Source organism: Garra rufa, chromosome 19, assembly GCF_049309525.1.
Source record: "Garra rufa chromosome 19, GarRuf1.0, whole genome shotgun sequence".
Taxonomy (NCBI): Eukaryota; Metazoa; Chordata; class Actinopteri; order Cypriniformes; family Cyprinidae; genus Garra; species Garra rufa.
The window spans coordinates 12,935,335-12,960,417 of NC_133379.1; the positions used below are offsets into that span (position 1 = coordinate 12,935,335).

General features: G+C 33.3%; 2 protein-coding genes across 2 annotated transcripts in view; one reads left to right on the plus strand and one right to left on the minus strand.

Annotated features, from left to right (window-relative positions):
* The first annotated feature begins 142 nt into the window (after positions 1–142).
* Positions 143–20,043, plus strand: ik (IK cytokine). Its single transcript, XM_073824738.1, has 20 exons — positions 143–263; positions 1,602–1,668; positions 2,640–2,732; positions 3,009–3,068; positions 4,253–4,420; positions 4,586–4,700; positions 4,781–4,851; positions 4,926–4,972; positions 7,908–8,071; positions 9,684–9,792; positions 11,301–11,340; positions 11,417–11,630; positions 12,153–12,171; positions 13,294–13,371; positions 15,529–15,610; positions 15,699–15,756; positions 15,838–15,926; positions 16,011–16,119; positions 18,744–18,778; positions 19,654–20,043. Exons 1-20 carry the CDS (start codon positions 248–250, stop codon positions 19,679–19,681), a joined length of 1,662 nt encoding a protein of 553 aa, XP_073680839.1. The 5' UTR covers positions 143–247; the 3' UTR covers positions 19,682–20,043.
* Positions 20,044–20,189: 146 nt separating this feature from the next.
* The window catches only part of LOC141291965 (arf-GAP with Rho-GAP domain, ANK repeat and PH domain-containing protein 1), a 49,853-nt gene continuing 44,959 nt past the window's right edge, over positions 20,190–25,083 (minus strand). Inside the window, exons 26-27 of the mRNA XM_073823954.1 lie at positions 24,547–24,694; positions 20,190–21,468 (exon numbers count right to left, since the gene is read on the minus strand). Coding sequence (XP_073680055.1) covers positions 21,427–21,468; positions 24,547–24,694 — 190 coding nt within the window. The 3' untranslated portion in view covers positions 20,190–21,426. The remainder of the gene's footprint in view (positions 21,469–24,546; positions 24,695–25,083) is intronic.

Genomic DNA, 25,083 nt, shown 5'->3' on the forward strand with positions numbered 1-25,083 from the left:
AGAGTCCAAATAGCTGATAAAAACATCACAATAATCCATAATCTTTTATCAAATGTGAATATTTCCATATAATTTGTAGAGATTCAACACTGCTGTTGTGATCGACTATCATCCAGTTCAACAGGCGGCGCTGATGCGGCAGGAGACTAATAAAAATAAGCGGAAGTGTGACGTCAGCAGAGGAAGACGCACTATCAACATTAAAGTGCGTCGAGTCGTGTTTTAGAGAGGCTCGACCAATTTCATCATGCCTGAACGCGAAAGTAAGTATTTTATATCTTTTATTAAACGTTTATGTGTGTGAAAAGGTACATATATGATAATGTGCCCAGTTATATTCTGTAAACGCACGTAACAGTTATGTGGCGTTTGCATAGCAGTGTTTGCAAACGACTCGACGTAGTGATTGTGTGGAGACTTCAAAGGTAGTTATATAGAGAATTTATATGTTAAAGGAAAATGTGAGATGTACAAGACGACTATTTCGGTGTTTTAGCACAAATACAGCAAAACTCCTGTAGCCAGTGTCTGAGGCAAAGACGAAAAGCGGCTTCGAAACAATAAACGTTTAAAGCAGCTTTATTTTCCTCAGTGGATTAGAATGTTTATGTTTTTTCTGAGCATAAACGATGGCTACCATACGTTTTCAGCATGGTTTAAAGAAGACATACACTGAAATGTCCTTCAATGTAGCTATAGGTAATAATACCAAAAAGAATTGTCATTAAACCTCATGAAAAACTGCATTTACACATTGAAGTCCCTCAAAACGAGCTGTAATTTAAAAGCTTTGCCAATATCCTAGTTCAAACCACTAGATTGGCATTTTTAATCATTTTACTTGCATTTAACATGCTTTCTATGTATGTTGAATCACATTTGTAAATTTAATTTGATGCTGGCACAAAGTGGGGCAGCTCGTCTTTGACCCATTTACAGTAGGGTAAAGTGGAGCAGCTGTAATATAGTAGCTTCTTCACATTCAAGCACTGATTAGTATAGTGTTCAAAAAGTGTGTGAATGAGAGAAAATGTCAGATGAGAGCAGCAAAATAAAGGCTGCTGTTTTTGGACATTTGGTAGAGTTTATGCGTATCTTTTGGGTGATTAATGATCCTCAGCTGATCTAATACTTATTGATGACGTGTGTATTTATGGCAAACCCCTTTGTCTTTGTGATGTTGTGACAATATTTGGAGCCAAATAACATTTGTAATAGTATCCAGTTTATGTAGCATCTTATGATTTAGAGATTTAGAGAAATGCAGCATTCCATCATTGTCTCACCAATGAATCCTCTGCAGTGAATGGGTGCCGTCAGTAATATCGTAGCTTCTTCACATTCAAGCACAGATTAATGTAGTGTTCAAAAAGCATGTGAAAGAGAGAAAATATCAAATAAGAGCAGGAAAATAAAGTCCAATGTTTCTGCTGTTTTTGGGCATCATTTGGTAGAGTTCATGTGTATCTTTTGGGCGATGAATGATTCTCAGCTCATCTAATACGTGTTGATGACATGATGTGTATTTGTCTTTGTGATGCTACTCAGTACTGTCTGTTATGTCTGATTCTCACATGTGTGCTGATGTACGTCTCTTTCAGCGGATGTTTACTCCAATCCTCTGGCTCCAGACGGCCATGAGGTGGAGGACCATCGCTCAGCCCTTCAGTAAGTGCTCTTCACCATCACTTCATGTCAGTAATGTGCTGAAATCCACCACGTCTTCACAATGATAGAAGAACCGTGTGATTTGTCGGTAGTGTGGTTTCTGCAGGTCTTAAAAAGTCCCTCTTGTGCATTTTTAACCCTTTAAAAGGAGCAGAAAACCTGACATTCATAATCATCATCATTTAAAAATAAATCTTCCTCTGATTTTTGTTTTGCAATATGAACATCTAAACAGCCTTAAATCGGGATTTGCTTGAAATGCAAATGTGAAATGTCTTGAAAATTTGATTAAAGCAAGAAGAAATATCTTTCAAAGGCGAATGAGAACTTGTTTTCCCTTTCAATTCGGTTGATCTTTCTAAGCCTGTTGGCAGATATTTGTTCTTGTTTTAATTATGTTAACATGTTTTTATTGTATTTTGAGTTAGTTAGCTGCATTTTAGTAATTTACTTTATATCAGAATATACCATTTATATCAAAATAACTCTACTGCAGCTTGATTGAGATGAATTGAAATGCACAATGAAAAAACATGATTTTTGAAAATTGTTATAATCTAAATTCTCCGTTTTTGCAAAATTTGCTTTTTTTTTTTTTTTTAATGTCGTGGAAAAAAATCACTTTTTTGCAGTGTGATCAGAAGGTACAAGCAGAAGTTATTTTCATTTTCTAGTGGTTGGGTGCAGAGCTATTCAAGCCTTTTTTATATACAGTACATACTGCGTTCTCTTCATTTTTCTCTTTAATTTTGTTTTGATTTGTTATGCTTTTTTTTTTTTTAATTTATTTTAGTTTTTACATTGAACATTTCCTTCTTCATGACCTCTAAAAAAAATAAGTGAAGCATCAGCAGTGCTACAATAATTTTTGTCAGTGCATTAAAATAATACAGTTCTTGAAGTGTCAGTGATGTTATTGTTTTTATTCTTCAGTCATTTGTTCCTGTGACTCATCTGTTTGTGATCCTCAGATCCAAGCTGACCAATGATGACTTCAGGAAGCTTCTGATGACCCCGAGATCTACGCCGTCCTCAGCGCCACCCTCCAAAACACGCCACCATGAGTACTTACACTTGCTTGTTAATATATGTTTAAGCATGTCTTCTGATTTCAGCACAGTATGCAAGTAACAAAAGTACATGTGTTATATGTTATCATTTAAGACATGGAAAAGAATAGTTCATATCAAATAGCATTTATTAATTGATAGCCCAATGTTTGGATCAATTATGTCTTGTGTTGTAAAAAGATTAAAATAAGAATTGTTACTTAAGACATTATAAGTTGACAAGCAACATTGAAAAATGTGTATGCATATTTCTAAAATGTATTTTCCCAGGATGCCACGGGAATATAATGAAGATGAGGATCCTGCAGCGCGCAGACGTAAGAAAAAAAGGTGAGTCAAGGAACAGTGATGAATACATCATCCTTCATCACTACTGCTACTAAAAGTTCAGTAATATTTTGTCTTTCTTCTGCACACATTTACACTTCCCTGAGTATGAAACCTGCAGAAGCTAGAAAATTCACACTTAAAGCCCCCAATGAGTTGACCTTTTATTTCATTCATAATTTTGGTTTAATAAACTTTAACCTTTCCTTGCATGAAACACAGAATACAATATTTATGCTGTGTTTACCTCAGATGCCAACTTGTGTTAGGAGATAGAAAGTTAGTTTATGAAATACATAAATGAATATATAAATGAATAAACACTCCAGACAGAACTGGCATGTGAATATTTTCAACTTATGTGAATATTTGCCATTTTCCTATTTATTGCTATTTTGCTCTTAAAAAAGAAAACCAATGTAAAAATGTTTAAAATTTATGTAACAATTCCTAAACCTATGCTTATAATAAATGTAACCCTGGACCACAAAACTAGTCTTAAGTAGCACAGGTATATTTGTAGCAATAGCCAAAAATACATTGTATGGGTCAAAATTATTGATTTTTCTTTTATGCCAAAAATCATTAGGAAATTAAGTAAAGATCATGTTCCATGAAGATTTTTTTTGTAAAATTCCTACTGTAAACATATCAAAATGTAATTTTTGATTAGTAATATGCAATGTTAAGAGCTCAATTTGGACAACTTTAAAGGTGATTTTCTCAGTCTTTTGATTTTTTTGCACCCTCAGATTTCAGATATTCAAATAGACGTATCTCGGCCAAATATTGTCCTATCCTAACAAACCATACATCAATAGAAAGCTTATTTATTGAGCTTTCATGTGATTTATACATCTCAGTTTTGTAAAATTTAACCTTATGACTGGTTTTGTGGTCCAGGGTCACATATTTGTGCCAAAAATCATTAGGGTATTAAGTAAAGATCATGTTCCATGAAGATGTTTTGTACATTTCCTACCATAAATATATGAAAACTTAATTTCTGATTAGTAATATGCATTGCTATGAACTTCATTCGGACAACTTTTAGATCAAAAAATTGACTCGTATGACTCTCAAATCTGGTCATTTATTTTAGAGTTAATGTTTTGGTTTCATTAGACGATGTAAATATGAGTTTTGATTGTTTTTCTTTGTTTGCTTTACATTTTTTTTGCCTGAAGTTACTACGCTAAACTGCGGCAGCAGGAGATGGAGAGAGAGCGTGAGCTGGCGGAGAAGTACCGTGATCGTGCTCGAGAAAGACGTGACGGTGTTAATAAAGATTATGAGGAGACGGAGCTCATCAGCACCACAGCTAACTATCGAGCCGTGGGACCCACTGCAGAGGCGTGAGTCATTATATTCAATGCTTAAGTTAGTGTGATGATCTTCTGAAAACTAGCTGTATGTAGGCATCCTTTAAGTTTTATTACTACGGGTCCTTTCTGACCTTTTTTTATTGCAAACTAGTTCTGTTTCATTGTGTGTATTTAAACATGCATTTTGTTGAACAGGGACAAATCGGCCGCAGAGAAAAGGCGTCAGCTGATCCAGGAGTCCAAGTTCTTGGGTGGTGATATGGAGCACACTCACTTGGTGAAAGGTTTGGATTTCGCCCTGCTGCAGAAGGTACAACAGCAAAGCCGCTGTACGATAATCATAGAGCTGACACATAATGGCTTTGGTTTACTGTAGTGTTTTGATTTCAGGTCAGAGCTGAAATCACTAGTAAGGAGCGAGAAGAGGAGGATATGATTGAGAAAGTGCAGAAGGAAGTCAAGTATGTTGTAAGAAAGTTGTATGTGTTTATTTAATCCGGTTTTGGATGTCTTTCAACATGTTTGCGTTTGACAGGAAAGATGAAGATCCAGAGCAGAAGATTGAGTTCAAGACTCGTCTGGGTGAGTTCAGTCATTATTAAGGCGAGACACTGCAGGTGAATAGTGAAAAAATGAACTAATAGTTATCAGCTTACTTACCCAGTTGATTGAATACTTTGATAATTGCAAACATTTTTTTTTTGTATTACAAGTTTTCTAAAATGCTAGGTTTAAATATGTAAATGAGCCATTGTTAAATTAAATGTGCCAATTTGCATACATTTCTAGTACTAAAATCTAAACACTGGATGAAGTCCTTTTCAAGATTAAAAGTTTTTACAGAAGGGATTTTGGGGAGTCTCATTTTGTCACTCCATAATTCAGAAAAACTTGATGTTGGATACAATCAAGCAAATTATATATGAACAAACCCCTCTCTAAAAAACTTCAGGATATAGACAGGAATAAAAATGTAAAGTCTGGTGTGTGTAAGTGCTTCTGAAGTGGATTATTATGGCTCAGTGTAGTTGAAAAAACTAATTTTAGAAAACAGCCTTTAAAAATATGGATTGTAATTAACATCTATTGACACAAATAGATAAAGTGCTGTAAAAGAAACACTTAACAGTGTCTTTTGGATGTTTTCTTTCCACTAGTCTGAAAAAAGCCTGGCTTGACAGGTGCATAGAAAGAAAGCATTTTTGCCTGCAGTGTCTTCTCTTAAAAGGTTATGATTTAGCATCTCAATGTGTGTTTTAAGACTGTTGGAGGAAATGAATGCAAAAAACAGACCAGATGATATAGCTAAAAAAATAAATGGAGAGTTAATTTGCAAAAAAACGGAGAACTCTCTGTTTATAATTTTCAAAAATCATGTTTTTTCATTGTGCAATCCAATTTATTTCAATCAAACTGCAGTTGGGCTATATAAAGTTAAAATAACTAAAATACAGCAAACTAACACAAAACACAATAAAAACATATTAACATTATAAAAAAACATGATTTTTGAACATCTGTTTTTGCAAATGAACTTTGCTCTTAAATGTAAAAATCAGCAGTTTAGAATTAATCTAGACTAATTGAAAAGTAAAGAAATGCAGTAAGGTTCCTGTAATGTCAGTAAATAAATAAAAAAACATAACTAGCAAAAACTGATGACTCTGTTTAATACAAATTTTAAAAAATCATGTTTTTTTATTGTACTTTTCAATTAATCTCTATTAAAGGATTAGTTCACTTTCATAACAACAATGCACAGTTAATGTAGTCACCCCCTTGTCATCCAATTTGTTCATGTCTTTCTTTCCTCAGTCGTAAAGAAATTGTTTTTTTTGAGGAAAACATTTCAGGATTTCTCTCTTTATTATGGATATGTATGGCGCCCCGAAGTTTGAACTTCCTAAATGCAGTTTAAATGCAGTTCAAAAAGCTGTAAAGGATCCCAGTCGAGGAGGAAGGGTCTTAACTAGCGAAGCGATCGGTTATTTTCGAAACAAGTTGACAATTTATATACTTTTTAACCTCAAATGCTCGTCTTGTCTCATCTCTGTGCAGCACATGCGAAGCCCAATCACATGTGTGATTGGGCTAAATAGAGTTAGGGTACGTCTAAAAACTCCCATCTCGTTTTCTTCCCCAACTTCAAAATCACCTTAGATCGCTGCAAAAGTTTCAACATAGTGTTTACAAAGTGAACATACAAAGAAACTCAAATGCCCTTTCAAAAAAAAAAAAAAAAAGTAAAAACAGCATTATAGGACGATTTTGACATTGAAGACATAAGCTAGATGGGAGTTTTTAGACATCCCCTAACTGCATTGGCCCAGATTCTAATGACTACACATTCACTGCGCAGAGACGAGCCAAGATGAGCATTTGAGTTTAAAAAGTATATAAATTGTCGATTTGTTTCGAAAATAACCGATCTTTTCACTAGATAAGACCCTTCCTCCTCGACTGGGATCGTTTAGAGCCTTTTGAAGCTGCATTTAAACTGCATTTCGGAAGTTCAAACTTCGGGGCACCATCCATATCCATAATAAAGAGAGAAATCCTGAAATGTTTTCCTCAAAAAAACAATTTCTTTACGACTGAAGAAAGACATGAACATCTTGGATGACAAGGGGGTGAGTACATTATCTGTGCATTGTTGTTATGAAAGTGAACTAATCCTTTAAGCTGCAGTTGTGTTATTTTGATTTATTACACGGCTCTTTGGAATGCTTGATTCTGATTGGTCAGTTGAGACATTTGCAGGTTCGTTCTTTTCAAATAATCACCGCTCCAAAGTAATAACGCATAGCCGGTACTACTTGTATGTTTAAAATCCCTCCGTGCCAACAAAGATTACCGTTTGGCGCCATCTTGTGACAAACACTGGACAACCACAATTAACAATGGAAAATTTCGACATTAATCTATTTAAATTGTCTTACTAAGGTACATAGTTTGAATGTTAGTCACGTGGTACTATATCGTTTCGCGGAAGGATAAAAATGTTAATTTAAAACATATGCCAATAAAAGGTTTCAAATTCATATTCATGTCCAGTTTTTTTCCTTATGTGGCAAGTAGCCGTGTAATAAGCGGGATAATGTACAGGCAGCCGGTAGTTATCGCGAAATAAGCCCCTTCAGTGTGATACAAGACCCTCCGCTTCGCGTCCTGATCACACTGTCGGGGCTTATTTCTGCGATAACTACCGGCTGCCTGTACATTATCCCTTACATAAAGTAAAAGTAACTAAATTACAGCTAGCTAACACAAACACAATAAAAACATAAACAATTAAAAAACATGATTTTTGAACATCTGTTTTTGCAAATATTTTTGCATTTGCTGTTTGAAAATTCTAAAAAGCAAGAACTGCAGTAAAGTTCCTGTAACACCAGTAAATGTCAAAAAATACCTATTGACAACTAGTTTGAAAGGTCAGTCTGTTCAACCTGTTTTAGATGTTGCATGAGTTTGGTCTGTGTGGTTTAAGCTCACAGTCTTCTGCTGTGTTCTTCAGGACGAAACATCTACCGTATCGTGTTCAAGGGTCGTCAGATGGAGCGTAATGAGCTCTTCCTGCCGGGTCGTATGGCGTATGTGGTGGATCTGGAAGACGAGTATGCGGACACAGACATCCCGACCACCCTCATCCGCAGCAAAGCTGATTGTCCCACCATGGAGGTACAGAGCCTGATCCTTATGTTTTACATTCACCATTTCATTTTTGACTTTTAGCTAGCTGCTCATTAGCTTGCATATTGGTTGTTTATTAGTACTTATTAGGCACATACTAATGCCTTATTTGGTCCTAGATCCTTTAACCTGACCTAGTGCTTAATATGAGCCAGATCCTGTTCTGGAAAATGTCAGATTTTAGATTTTTGTGTTTAAAGATCTGGCATTAACAGGTGTGTTAGATTGTTACAGTGTGTGTGTGCATATGAGACAAAGCAAGCACGGGTTTAGATGTATTTGGAGGATATTTATTGGTCCTCAACATATTTTCGACCAATCAGCTTTTTTAAGTTCAAAATCGCTCTCATTGATAGGTGCTTAGTTCTTAACCACTCTGTCTAAACATGCACTGCTTGCAAAACATATTTAGTGAGTAGGGGAATGTTTAGAGAGAGTGTAATGATATCAGAAATCATATCAAATCAAGCTAAATATTATAATGTCTTAACAAAAAAATAGCCATACATTAGTTTCCCTGACTCCAAAACAAATCATTTAAATGTAATGGTATTCAGAACAGAACAAGAATGAAAAAAAAATATATAAAGCTAAGAAACCAAAACAATGCGAAACTGAAATTACGTACCTGTGTAATTCGCCCCAAATCTAAATGTTTTCATATTCACGTTGTATTTGAATGATAAACTATTATTTATAATGTAGACTAAGTTTTTTTTTTACTTCACATTTGTGTATCGATGAGGGGAAAAAATCCTCTTCAGCAAAAATGTGCATGGCATAACAGCAAGAGTGGACCGGTTATACTAGGCTACACACTATTTAAATTGACCAGAGTAACATTTGATATGTTTGGTTGACTATTTTATTTTGACTAATGTACAGACTGAGATATCAAGTTTGAATTGCTAGAATATGTGGCTTTGGCACAATCGAATAGCTGAAACATAAAATACTCCACTATTTTTGGTCGTATAGATAAGAGTTGGACATTGACACCGCAAAGTATTTACTTTTATTTTTGCACACTCACAGTAAAAACAACATTTGTGCTTTTGTAAAATAAAGCAAGCAAACAAAATGCACATTCTGTCATCTTGGTTCTCAGTTTCCTTTTTGTGAACTTGTTTGCCTCACATCTGTTTCAAATCTGTTCATTATTTAAGTCAGATATATTTTGCATATATTTATACCTGTCATATATAGACTATGATAGTATTTTAATGACAACAAATTTGATTTTAAATGTAACTTTTTCCCTCCTGGTGACCTATCTATGTGCCCTAGGCTACAGTCCATGCAGAAACTTGTTAATGATGCTCTTATAGTTGTGGCATCACCATTTAGTGGCGTCATTAAATGTTCCAGAAAAACTGAAGTTGCATTGTCAGTGTCGATCACAGCGCCTTTTAACTGCTGTTTTGGATCTGGCAAATATTCGTTTACAAATGAAGCACTGACCTGACCCAATACCTAAACTACCTTTCCAAATATAAGCAGCAAATTAGTAGTTTACTGAGGGTTTGCGTGAGCAGACTGCACTCTTGTTTTGTTCAGATTATTTTTAAAGTCTATGCAAACTGGTGTTTTTGTTCATCAGGCTCAGACGACGCTCACCACCAATGACATAGTCATCAGCAAACTCACGCAGATCCTGTCGTACCTGAGGCAGGGCACACGCAACAAGAAACTCAAGAAAAAGGACAAAGGTAGTTTTTCCTAAGAGATCAGCTTTTTGAGTCTGTTTTGTAGTGATTATAAAGTTAAGGTCACAATTCCTGGTAAGTTAGCACTTATGGAAATCACTCAAATGCATCAATAATCTATGGGCAATTTTACATTTCTGTACTTGGTTTTAAATAGTCTTAGATTTACCTTCATTAAACCTGGAGAAACCCTGTAAATAGTTTGTTTCAATAACCAAAAACTTAAGATAACACAGTACTTGTTATTATGACTAAGTCATAACTTTGACTTTTTATCTCGTAATTATGACTGAAGTCATAATTTTTACTTTTTATCTTGTAATTATGAAATTACGGTATAAATAGTCGAAATTATAATTTAAGTCATAATTTCGATGTTTATCTTGTGTTTATGACTAAAGGAAGTCATAATTTTGACTCATAATTATGATTTAAATCATAATTTCAACTATATCGTAATTATGACTGTTAAGTCATAACTTTGACTTATAATTTCGATTTAGTAAGTTATAATTTAGATTTTTGTGTTTGTGACTAAAGTCATAATGAAAATTATTTCATAATTTCGACTTTTTAAAGTCATAATTTTGAATTATCTCGTAATTATGACTTAAATCAATTTCAAATTATCTCATAATTTCGACGTAGTAAGTTATAATTAAAAATGTTTTAGTTTGTGTTTAACTAGAGTCATAATGTTTGACATTTTATCTCATAATTTAGACTTTTTATCTCACGTTTAAGTCATAATTTAATAACTTTTTAATCTTGTGTTTATATGGATAATATATAGACCTTCCAAAAGAGGGGAAAAATATAGAGATTGGTTATATTGATCAGAAGAGAGACAATCACACTCATGCAGCAGCACTAACTAGTTGTGTGTAATTTAATTTCAAGGAAATGTAACAAGTATAATGTTATAAATGTACATTACATCTGTAAAAATAAAATATATTTAAAAGAACTAAGATCTAGCATGTTAATATCTTTGGAAATGCATCATCAGAAGAGTTTGAAAAACATCCATATATAACCAAGAGGTAAAATATAACTATCATTCTTACTACACTGCAGAAAATGCTTTTCTTACTTAGTATTTTTGTCTTGTTTCCAGCCAAAATATCACAAATTCTTAAGTCAAGAAGGATTTTCTAAGCAAGGAATTTTTTTTCTTGTTTTCAGAAAAGTTTTTGCTTAGAACCAAAAAAAAGTTAAACAAAACAAAATTATTATTCTTATCCCATTGACAGATTATTTTGCTTGTTTCAAGCAAAAATGCACTTTTTTTTTTTACTTGTTTTACTGAAAACTAGACAATTTTTACTTTAAAATTTTTAGATATTTTGGCTGGAAATGAGACAAGTAAGAACAGCATTTTTTGCAGTGTAGTCTTTGTAAATCACAATGCATTAAGGTGAAAAATCAGTTTAATACTAGTCGATTTCTCATGCATAACCGTAGTGCATGTTTTAGTGAAAGCTAAACTGAAGAGTTTACTCTGTTTTCAGGACGTTTGGACGAGAAGAAGGCACCAGAGGCTGACATTGGGTGAGTTTGCACACAATCAAACATTTTGTTTATGATCTGAACACGAGTTTCCTAACATCTGTGTGCTTGTGTGCAGCATCTTTGACGACATCGGCGACTACGTGCCCTCCACCTCCAAGAGCGCCAGAGACAAAGACAAGGAGCGCTACCGTGAGCGAGAGAGGGAGAAAGATCGAGAGCGAGAGAGGGAAAGAGAGAGGGAAAGGGAGAGAGAGAGAGAGCGAGAGCGAGATCGTGATGAGGAGAAAAGACGACACAGTTACTTTGAGAAACCCAGAGCTGATGATGAGGTTAAATGATCAGTGCTGTCTTTATCTTTAAACAATACAATTCTCATTGCTTTAGACTATTTGTGACCCTGGACCACAAAACCAGTCATGAAGGAATTTTTTTTTTAAATTGCATTTCCATTGCCTTCCATTGATGTATTGTTTGTTAGAATAGGACAATATTTGGCTGAGATACAACTATTGGAAAATCTGGGGTGCAAAAAAATCTAAATATTGAGAAAATCACCTTTAAAGTTGTCCAAATGAAGTTCTTGGCAATGAATATTAATAATCCAAAAAAATAAGTGTTTATATATTTATGGTAGGAAATTTACAAAATGTCTTCATGGAACATGATCTTTAATATCTTAATGATTTTTGGCATAAAAGTTTTTTTGATCATTTTGACTCATACAATATATTTTTGGCTATTGCTACAAATACACAAATATGCTGCTTAAGACTGGTTTTGTGGTGCATGGTCACATTTGTGCAAAATGTATGAATATCACTAATTATTGTCTAATATTTCTGTCTGTTTAGGCCATGGACATTGATAAAGGTAAATGTTCTCAATCTCTCTATTCATCATACTCTATACAGTTATATTTTTAGAACTTTTATTCAACTTATAATAACATAATTGCATGTCAATAAGACAAAAAATAAGTTGTAGTTTAAATGTATATCAAATGCAGTTAGCTGAGCTTCAGAGACAACTTTTATGAAGCCCATTTCCGCCAGGTTCCGACTTTTATAATTAAGTCATCGTTTAGATTTTTTTTTTTAACTTTTTATCTCATAATTATGACTTTTATAGTCATAAGTTGGACTTTTTAGCTCAGAATTTAAAATTTATGACTTAAGTCATCATTTTGACTTTTTCTTGTAATTATGACTAGTCATTTTGTTTTGTTTTTTTCAACTTTTTATCTCATATTTATGACTGTTAAGTCATAACTTCGACACTATCTCTTAATTCCGACTTTTAAAGTTATAATTTCGACTTTATAACTCATAATTGACTAAAGTCATAACTTCGACTTTTTATCTCATAATTTCGACTCTATCTCATAATTATGACTTCAGTCATAACTTTTATCTGATAATTCCAACTTTTAAACTTATTTCAATTTATCTCATTTTAGATAATTTTGACTTTTTCCTTGTAATTCTGACTAAAGTCTTAATTTCGTCTTTTTATTTCATGTTTATGACTTAAATCATAACCGACTTTTTATCTCATTTCGCCTTTTTATCTCGTGCTTGACGTAATTTCATCTTTTTATCTCATAATTTTGACTATTATTACATGTTACCTTTACTATAGTAATGCAACTATGCAACCAACCCTAACACCAAACCCTAATCCTAAACCTGACCATATAATAAGTACTTTAACTTCATTAATAGTACTAAGTGGTTAAAAGTATAATTACATTACATTCCAAGGATACTGTAAAATAAAGTTTAACCAAAAATAATCATGAAAGTGTTCTCTAAGTACACTTAAGTGTTCATTTACTTCATTAATATTATATTATTGTATGTATTTTTTTTTTTTTTTTAAATGAGTTTGATTTGAAGAACTCTACAGTTGCACATTCTGTAGAATTAAGTGCTCTTCTATATGCGTTTGAATAAGTTCAGTCCTGTATTTGAGTGCTCTGATGTTCTCTTGCAGGTCCAGGCTCTGTGAAGGACCAGATCAAGCTAATCAATGAGAAGTTTGCTGGAGCCGCTCATTTGCAGGGCCAGGAACCATATCCTTTACATGACTGCAAAACTGCAGAACATTCATGTTCTTGAGACTGAATGCAGATTTAAACATGATCGCATACAGTATATAGTGGAGCTGCCCTGGCTAAAGATTTTTTCTAGTTGACTAATAGTCATTAGTTTGAGCCATTAGTTGACTAACCACACTTTTATGTTAATTGAATATGATTACTTAAATATATACTGAGTAAGGAACTAAACCATCGTGAGCTTGTAATCGAGCACATGCATAAAGCTTGCTGCTAATAATGATTATGAATGTGTCAGGAAAAAACAGCAAGGCATATTTTTATTATTTAATAACAAACTGGTGCTTTTGAGTTGGTGTTGAATGCAGAAATGAAGTGGACAATTCTGACTCAATATCTACAGAGCACAGTGACGCACCTTTCATATGGATTACATAATCGCAGAGCATTTGATTTCTACTTGAATTGGTTTGTTTAAAAGTAGACATTTCAAGCTTTCTCACATCTGAAGCCTGTGTGCTGAGTTTTGATTCCTTTTCGTGACACGCTCCAGTTCATGGCAGAAAGCGCATCCTATTTGTTTTCTTTATTTTACAAAAGCACAACATTTCATTTTGTTGTTGTTGTGAGTAGTCGGATTACTTTAAGTAACTAGTAAAGTAACACATTACTTTTTAATTTCCAAAAAAAAAGTTGCTTTTTCAATAAGTAACTGCAGTTTCCTAGCAGTGTTGTTTTCGTCGACGATGACGAAATCATTTCGTTGACGCCACTTTTTTTCATGACGATAACGAGACGATGACGAGATAAAAATGGCTCGTTGATGAATAAAACGTGACGAGACGTGTGTGAGTTTTCGTTGACGAGACGAAAATAGACAAATGTTAGTTGCTGGTCTGTCAGACATTTAAAATGCATGACATTTCTGCTTATTGTGCATGCCAATTAAAACCGAAAACGTATCTGCTGCTATGGCAAGCCGTTTTAGCATTAAATACTCTTTGCCATACTAGTATGGCAAGCCGTTTCAGCATTCCATCCTTGTTTGTCTTTTATGTTTTAAAACATTCCTTCATTATTGTAATTATTGGTGAAAATAGTCGATCCGGAAGCTCACATTGAGTTGAACTATAGATCTGCTATTTTCAGAACTTATAAGTGACACTACCCAACAGCAAAATACTTACTGACCTACATTAATTTGTTAAAAGACTACTTTTTCCCCTTTTTTGACTAAAACTAGACTAAAACCTTTTTGACTTTTCGTCGACTAAAATTGGACTAAAACTATCACATTTAGAAGTAACTAAAATTGGACTAAAACTAATAAGCATTTTAGTCCAAAAGACTAAGACTAAATCTAAGATGGTTGTCAAAAACAACACTGTTTCCTAGAATAAATAAATTTAGTATGCGGTGAGATGCCAACTCAGAATATGATACAACCCTGCAAAAATTAACAAATAACACAAATATCCTTTATGTATTTAATCCCATTTTATTAACCAATGTCTTTACTGCTTACCTTCAGTGATCCAATTCAGCTATACTAATAAGCAAAAAATGTATTTACATAAAAACAACATTCTTCCACAGCTTCCACACTTGACATGAATACTTGGATATTCTCCTAATAATGGACATTTATCTGTTAACATTAGAGCGAGTGGTTGTTTAAAGTTGCCATTACTTGCATGTTTCAGTTTCAAATGATAAGCCAAATTTGAGGTTGACAAATGATAGGCAAACATTATTTTTCTGCAAAGAACCAACAGAGTTTACTAACAATTAGTCGACTATTAAGTGGGCAGCCCTAGTGTATCATCAAGTTCCAATCTCAACACTGCAAAAAATGCTTTTCTTACTTAGATTTTGTTGTCTTGTTTCCAGCCAAAATATCTAGAAATTCTTAAATCAAGAAGGATTTTCTAGACAAGTAAAAATCATTGTATTGTTTTCAGAACAAACAAGTCCTTCTTCACCAAAAGTTTGTCTTCTTGGTGATACATCCACTCTATGGAAGGGGATATCTATATATTCTTGATTGAAGAATTTTAAGATATTTTGCCTGGAAACAACAAAAAATCTAAGCAAGAAAAGCATTTTTTTGTAGTCAAACAGCTACTTAAATGCTTCTGTTCTGGTGTTGAGTTTTTCTTTAACTGTGAGCACTGGAAGCAGACGTGAAGAGAAGAAGCATCTTGGAGATTTCTTTGGGATGTCGAACAGTTATGCCGAGTGCTACCCTGCCACGTGAGTCACACCGTCGTGTCTTATTCTGTCATGAACTGTTGAGGATGCTGATGATGTTGAGTTTGGGCGTGTTGCTCTTGTCTTGCAGAATGGACGATCTGGCGGTGGACAGTGATGAAGAGGTGGACTACAGCAAGATGGACCAGGCATGAATGCTTCTGAGTTGTAATTGAGAAATGTCTTGTGTTTCTCTGGTCAGGCGTGTTGACGTGTGTCTCTGTCTGTAGGGGAATAAGAAGGGTCCTTTGGGCCGCTGGGACTTCGACACTCAAGAGGAGTACAGCGACTACATGAACAACAAGGAGGCGCTTCCCAAGTAACACACACTCCGTTTTTCATCAGTTTATATCCATTTGAGGATGAGTGTTCACTTTAATCATGAAATTGATTGTTTTTCTAGAGCTGCTTTCCAGTATGGCATCAAAATGTCTGAGGGCCGAAAGACTCGCCGCTTTAAAGAAACCAATGAGAAGGCTGAGCTAGACCGACAGTGGAAGAAAATCAGCGCTGTGAGTTTGCAATCTCTCATCTACAACATTGCAGTGAAATAAATGACCAACTAGGGGTTTGCAATATTTATCACCTGTGATAATATCAGAATGGTTGTTTCATGCAAGTTATATATTAGAGGTCGACCAATATTGGATTGTACCGAACCACACTGGCCAATATCGATGAATTGGCCGATAGTTTTTTAAACGGCCATGGAATGGAAAATAATGATTTGAGCTTAGGGCTGCACGATTATGAGACAAATCATAATTGTCAATTATTCTCTTAAAATTGTAATCGCGATTATTACAATTTACATTGATGTTTCAAATGGCTTCGTACCGTTGTTTGAAGCAGCTGCATGGCATAATTTTACATACAAATAAAAATCAAGCTGAAAACACTCTTCCTGAAAAACCTCTATTGCTTTTCTCGTCATCACAAATGTCAACGATACATTGGTTTGGTTTCTTTAAATAAAAAAAAAAGTAAAAATATGCAATATGCATGAGGATTTGCCAGTGTCAGTTTTCATGTTGCGATTAATTGATAATGCTTTTATCATGGTATAGGGTATTATCACTATATTGACATTTTTTTGCAAAAAAAGAGGTGTCATAATACTGTATAACAGGTTTATTAACTATTTTCATAAATCAAAAATAACTGAACATTTAAATACAACAAAGCAATACAGCAAAAACATAAAAAGGTAAAAAAATTTACATTGAATAAAGTGCAAAAAAATTCTAAAGACCAATAGGTATCACTTTACAGTAAGATCTCATAGTTAACCCTAGTTAATGCATTAATATTCACAATGAGCAATAGCTATCGTAGTTATTTATTATTAGTTATTCTTTGTTAAAATACAACTCTTAGTCCATGTTAGTTCATTAAATAACAGTTGCACTTTTCAGAAAGTGAAATCTGTTTTGTTTCTGGGGTAACGGCAGCGTTATGTTAAGCGCCGTCTGCTGTCAGAGAATAAAAGTGTGATTTAATCCAGAGCGTCTCTCACATGCTCCGCCACACTCGCGTCAGCATACAGCCGTATTGTGCATTGTGACCAGTTGATGGGAAAGTTATCTTAATATGCATTTAAACTTCTGAATAATTTGTTAAGTTATTCTAGGTGTTTTGATGCGCTCACGATAACATTATAGATTCGCCTCTCACAACGTGACATGCTTTAAACAAGCCTCTTAAGCACGCAGAATCATGCACTTTTTTTTGTAATCGCGGGTTTGGACGATTCCGTAATCATGGCATCCGTAATCGTAATCACGATTAGAAATTGTGTAAAAAGAAACTATTCAAATAAAAAGTAGCCTACTGAACCATATTTTGTAAATGAATTTAAATATTAATATTAATTATATACTGATCATTACAGTTCATAGTTCAGTATTGTTAACAAAAGCAACCTTACACACTCTAACAAGGAAAAATACTTCTACTCTACAGCTTTTATCAATCTTAATGTTTCAGATGGACTCGTATTGTAAAGTGTTATCATAACATCAACTAGCAACGGACCCAATCTGGGAAAACTATCGGCATGGATTTTTGCTGATGATGATAGTTCCGCCAATCAAACCGACACATCAGTCGACCTCTATTATATATAATATGTGACCCTGGACCACAAAACCAGTCATAAGGTTAAATTTTACAAAACTGAGATATATACATCATATGAAGGCTCAATAAATAAGCTTTCTATTTATGTATGGTTTGTAAGGATAGGACAATATTTGGCTGAGATACATCTATTTGAAAATCTGGAATCTGAGGGTGCAAAAAAATCAAAATACTGAGAAAATCACCTTTAAAGTTGTCCAAATTAAGTTCTTAGCAATGCATATTACTAATCAAAAATTACATTTTGATATATTTATAGTAGGAATTTTTCAAAAAATCTTCATGGAACATGATCTTTACTTAATTTCCTAATGATTTTTGGCATAAACGAAAAATCAATAATTTTGACCCATACAATGTATTTTTGGCTATTGCTACAAATATACCCCAGCGACTTAAGACTGGTTTTGTGGTCCAGGGTCACATATATTAATGTTATGTATTATAGAGTATGTTTCAAAAAACAAATAACTCATCTTGAGAGTGCAAATCATTGACTGTGTGATGAAACCTGTTAGAATGCACCTATAATTCAAGTCATGAAAGCCAAAAATATCCCTGTGAGTTTAAGCATCAGTGCCATTTTCCTAAATATTAGCACATGATGATTAGCACAAATGTTGTACTGATTTTTATGTAACAGTTCAACAGACAATAAATTCATGTTGAGTTACTTTTTAGACACAATATTGTCTGTTTTTTCTGTTTGCCAAATCTTAGAGCAACACTGCGTTTTTTTTCCATGAATGAATCTGTTAATGAATGAATCATTTGAGTGCTAATTCAGTGATCCGTTCATAAAGACAGTTGCTTACTGAATGAATCAGGCATTTCGAACAAATCATTTGAATGAATGATTCAGTGTATCACTCATTTAGACAGGGATTGTCATATTTATTTAGCCATGAAAGTATCAACACAAAAACAAACTCCGCAAAATATTGTTTAATTATTATTATCAAAAAAAGTATTTATTTTTTTTATCTGTTAATTTCAGATCATTGAGAAGAGAAAGAAGATGGAGGCAGATGGGTGAGTGTCATTGCTTTCTTTTCTTAAGTTCGAAAAATATCCTAAAAATCCTAAATCAAATCAGTGATGCGTCATCACAAAGTTTATTATTGGAAAATTTCTTGCTAATGAAAACATTTCAAGTGGTTTTACACTATTCAAGCGCAAGAAGATGCAAAAGAGAACCTAGTACTCTTACGGTCTGAGATGGTTATCTAGCTTTGAATCCTGATTTGTATTTTATTTTTTTTCCTCCAAGAATTCATCTTGGAAACCATTGCCATATAGTCTGGATTGATTTTGATCCGTAAAAATGTATTTAGTCACAAGTAGCTGGTTGCATAAAACCGTAACCTTTTTTTGTTGTTGGTTGCATAAAAATTGAAATCTGAAAAATATCCCATTGGAAACTGCTAGTTAGTCAGACCTATTTAGGGTCTTAACACTGAGACTGCAAGGAGTTAAGAGAGACTTTTAAGAGTGTCTGCCTATCATTGCAATTTATTACTAATTACAATTGCTGATGGATAATATTGCTTTTGCTCAAAAATAGCTACCACCAACCTGATGAAACTGCTAGCATGCATGTTTCTGATTTATATTGTTTTGATATCAACAAACCATTGCTCTGGTTCTCATCTCAGGTTGGATTGACCTTACATTGAAACGTACATTTCTTGTTCACACTGCAATAATACTACTTCAGATATGGTCTGATTTGGGCCACTATGAAAATGTGAATGTAAATAACCTCAAAAATGCTCAATTTGAGCAGACAATAAAAATTGGGCATTCCATCTTCTAGTGTGATGTACATAGCAATGTAATGATCGGATGTATATATTGAAATGGTGTGTGTTCATGATCTGTGATCTTTTGTTTCTTCTCTAATACAGGGTGGATGTAAAACGGCCCAAATATTAAAGCTTCAGCAGAGTGAAGAAATCACATGTATAAACAGTAACTGAGTTGTCCATTTGTGTTGTTTTTTTTGTTCTTGGTTAATACATGCACAGTGAAAAGATGTTATATTATTTCTGATGTTTACTGTTAATCCCAAAGTGTTTCAGAAGAGTGTTAGATGCATTTGTGACACCAGAGCTTGTAGAAAGTAAATGATTATCTTCATCCCATCTTAAAATACTTTTAAGTGTTTTGCAGTTTTATTCAAAGCATTCATGTGGACAAAGAAAGCTGATCATATCATTTTATTTGAACGCATTTATTCATTAATAAAAATGCAGTGTCATGTAAATGTGAGCTACAATAAAGCTTAATACACTCTCTGGAAAGCACTCCCTTCATTTTATATATGTACCAATAGACATTGATCATGTAACATGATTAAATATGGCTGTGACAGTAAAATGGGAAATCAAACTATTGACTGTAGCCACTGACTTAAATGCTATGGAAACAAACACTGTGGAAGTCAACGTTTGGCAACCAGCACACTGCAAAAAATGCTTTTCTTACTTAGATTTTTTTTCTTGTTTCCAGCCAAAATATCTAAAAAATCTTGAATCAGGAAGGATTTTCTAGACAAGTAAAAATTATCTTGTTTTTAGTAAAAACAAGTCAAAATTAAGAGTTTTTGCTTAAAACAACCAAATAATCTGCCAATGGGGTAAGAAAAAAAATCTTATTTCAAGCAGACAACTAGATTTTTTTGCTCACCCCATTGGTAGATTATTTTGCTTGTTTTAAGCAAAAGCTCACTTAATTTTGACTTGTTTTAACACTGCAAAAAATGCTTTTCTTAGATTTTTTTTTGTCTTGTTTCCAGCCAAAATATCTAAAAATTCTTAAATCAGGAAGGATTTTCTAGACAAGAAAAAGTTATTGTCTTGTTTTTAGTAAAAACAAGTCAAAATTAAGAGTTTTTGCTTAAAACAAGCAAAATAATCTGCCAATGGGGTAAGAAAAAAAAATCTAGTTGTCTGCTTGAAATAAGATTTTTTTTCTTACCCCATTGGCAGATTATTTGGTTGTTTTAAGCAAAAACTCTTAATTTTGACTTGCTTTTACTAAAAACAAGAATTTTTTACTTGTCTAGAAAATCCTTCCTGATTCAAGATTTTTTAGATATTTTGGCTGGAAACAAGACAAAAAAATCTAAGAAAAGCTTTTTTTTGCAGTGCATTCTTCAAAATATCTCTTGTGTTCAACACAAGATGATTACATTTTTTTCATCCCTAAAACTTCCCTTTAAGCATTCAGTATATTATAACCAGTCTGTTTAGATGGTTGTTACAATATGAGTAGGTTTATCACTTTGAAGAGGTACATGTGAATTTACAAGCATGTTCTGCTATTCTTTATCCACTGAAAGTGGGCTTTTATTAGTCAATCTGTTTTTCCTTACTCTTTTCTCAATGTTAGTCAAGTTCCTGAAATATGTTAGTGACAAACAACACTCTAGGAATAGTTCATAATTCAACACACAGTTTTTGGCTTCACAAGATGCCAAAGATTCTCCAAACCTGATGAAGAAACACTCATCTACATCTTGGATGGCCTGGGGGTATTTTTTGGATGAATTGTTCTCTTTGTAGTATTATTAAAGTCATTTGTAAGGCTTCAGTAAGTAGTGGCAGGAAATGGAACGCAGTCCTGCCGCTGATGAGCTTATTCCGTCCATGAGATTGTTAGTAGAAACTATGAGCTCTTCAGAATACGGTGATGATTTCTCTGCCTGTCGCCACACGATTCTGCACACAACGTCAGATAACACCATTATTTCCAAGACATTACTATAAAATGTGACGTTTAACCCTCTGGTTGTGTTCAGGTCAAATGACCCGGAAAAGATTTTATTTTTCTCAAAAATACTAGTTAACATCATCGCATTGGACTCAAACTTCCTGACTTTGTTCACACAGGGTGCAAGTACAAAAATGACCAGACTCCAAGCAATTGCTTATAAATCTCTCATTATGCCTATATTGTTACCAAATGTTGGATTTATTCTTTTTATCAACTTGTTTCCTTTCATTTAGGATTGGTTTTGTATTTATATTTGTATTTATTTCTGATTAATGGTTGACAAAAAGAATAAATCCAGTATTTGGTGATAATATGGCATATCTGAGAGTAGGTACCTCATTTTTAGAGTAAAAAAAATTATAATTTTCACAATTGAAAAACAAAACACAAATTTGCAGTTTTTCACACTAGTGTGCTTCAATGTTTAAAACATGAGCAATTCATTATGCTTTATTATCACAAAATATTGGATTTATTCTTTTTATAACTTGTTTTCTTTAATTTAGGACTGGTTTGGTGTTTCTATTTGCATCTGATTAATCGTACGCCTCATTTATCTGAGCGTAGGCACCTTGCTTTTTGAGTGAAAAAGTATTTTTTTTATGAATGATTTTTGCAATTTTAATCAAAAAATTATTAAAATTTGCACTAGCTGTCACACTAGTGTGCTTTAATGTTTAATCAGGAAGTTTGGTTTTAAATGCTTTTTTTTGTACAAAATTGCAAAAAGGCACACTTGTGGTGTTCACGGGTCAAAAATGACCCGACTCCAAACAATTGCTTATAAATCTCTCATTATGCTATATTTTTAAAAAATATTAGATTAAATCTTTTTATCAACTTGTTTTCTTTCAATTAGCACTGGTTTTGTGTTTTTTATTTGCATCTGATTAATCATAGGCCTCATTAATCAAAAAGTTGGCACCTAATTTTTTGAGTAAAAAAAATAATTTGTATGAATAATTTTCACAATATGAGATTAAAAATGATAAACATTTGCAGTGTTTCTCACACTAGTGTGCTTTAATGTTTAATCAGGAAGTTTGCTTTTAAATGCTTTTATTTTGTACAAAATTGCAAAAAGTCACACCTGTGGTGTTCCTGGGTCAAAAATGACCCGACTCCAAACAATTGCTTATAAATCTATCATTATGCTATATTTTTTACCAAATATTGGATTAAATCTTTTTATCAACTTGTTTTCTTTCATTTAGGACTGGTTTTGTGTTTCTATTTGCATCTGATTAATCGTACGCCTCATATTTCTAAAAGTAGGTACCTCATTTTTTGTGTAAAAAAATAATTTTTATGAATAATTTTCACAATATGAGATCAAAAATGATAAACATTTGCAGTGTTTCTCACACTAGTGTGCTTTAATGTTTAATCAAGACGTCTGCTTTTAAATGTTTTTATTTTGTACAAAATTGCACAAAATCACACTTGTCAAAAATGAAAGTGAATGGGGAAGATCACAAATAAACAGGACCTTTATTTTCTCAAAAGGGGCACAAAATGACACTTATGTTATTCCCTGTTAAATCTGATTATCTTGACATACAAGAAAGAACGCATTAAGATTATTTACATTATAACATTTCATGGAACAACAAACCGAAACTGTTATATTTCAGTTATATATCCTGCACATTGACACTGTCAAACAGAGACAATATCATGGAACAACAAATCTGATCATTGTGACAGAAAAAAATACATTTGCATTGCCATACAGAGAACCATATCAACAAACAGCTAGTTGATGTTTGAATCATATCTTTTGGGGCTTAAAATGTGCATCTCTTCCTTTTCTGTCCACGGCCTTTGACATTTGAGGGCCCTGGTGTTTGTGTGGCTCTCACAAAAGTGATGGATAATGCATGGATATGTATGCGTGTGTGAGACCGCGCGAGTATACATGCATTCATACATACAAGGCCTTTATGTTTGCAACTACTTTCATTCGTGCAATTTTGTACAAAATTAAAGTATTTAAAAGCAAACTTCTTGATTAAACATTAAAGCACATTAGTGTGAGAAATTGTCATTTTTTTATCTCATTTTGTAAAAAATTATTCATAGAAAATGCTTTTTTTACTGAATTTATTTTTATTTTTTATTATTAATGAGGCGTGCGATTAATCAGATGCAAATAGAAACACAAAACCAGTCCTAAATGAAAGAAAACAAGTTGACAAAAAGATTTAATCCAATATTTGGTGATAATATAGCATAATGAGAGATTTATAAGCAATTGTTTGGAGTCGGGTCATTTTTGACCGGGAACGCCTCCAGTGTGACTTTTTGCAATTTTGTCCAAAATAAAGGCATTTAAAAGCAAACTTTCTGATTAAACATTAAAGCACACTAGTGTGAGAAATTTTTAATTTTTTATCTCATTTTGTAAAAATTATTCATAGAAAATGCTTTATTTACAGTTTTTTTTTTTTTTTTTTTTTGATTAATGAGGCATGCGATTAATCAGATGCAAATAGAAACACAAAACCAGTCCTAAATGAAAGAAAACAAGTTGACAAAAGGATTGAATCCAGTATTTGGTGATAATATAGAAAAATTTGAGATTTATAAGCAATTGTTTGGAGTCGGGTCATTTTTGACCGGGAACGCCTCAAGTGTGACTTTTTGCAATTTTGTCCAAAATAAAGGCATTTAAAAGCAAACTTTCTGATTAAACATTAAAGCACACTAGTGTGATGAACAGTGCAAATGTTTATAATTTTTGATCTCATATTGTGAAAATTATTCATAAAAAAAAAAAAATTTTTTTAAAAATTAGGTGCCTACTTTTTGATTAATGAGGGCTACAATTAATTAGATGCCAATAGAAACACAAAACCAGTCCTAAATGAAAGAAAACAAGTTGACAAAAATGTTTTATCCAATATTAGGTGATAATATAGCATAATGACAGATTTAGATGCAGTCGTTTGGAGTCCAGTCATTTTTGGTGAGACTGGAATCGGAACACAACCAGAGAGTTAGTTGTATAAGTGCAGGCTCACCATGAAGATCTCTGTGTGATATACGATCAGCTCTTTGGTGAGTTTTACCAAGGTTGGGTTCATGGCGAGCTCCTGGAACAGCGTGACCACAAATATGACGGCCAGATTATGAGCCGTCATGAGGTTCTCCTGACTGTGCATCTGAACACTGAGAGAGCAGATAGAGACACATGGCTGCGTTAAACAGAACCATCCAAAGAATAAATGCAATTAAACAATATAGAAGTAAAACACGCAGCATGCTGAGCAAAAGAGACTTTTAATAACAAATAAGAAAAAAGTGTTAATATGTCAGATTTGGACATTCAGAATTACTGAGATTTGTAAAGGTATGTTAAGAAAAATGTGCAAAAGTGATTTTATGTCCATAGAAAGCACATTAAATGCAAGTAAAGTGTCTACTTTTAAGGTTCCAAATAAGTTTTTGGAGAATAAAATGTCAAAATTTGGTTGAAATGATGTTCAGTGTAACATTATTTACGTAAAAATGCTTATTCTGATTTGCACATATTAAAATATATAAAAGAATAAGGCAGC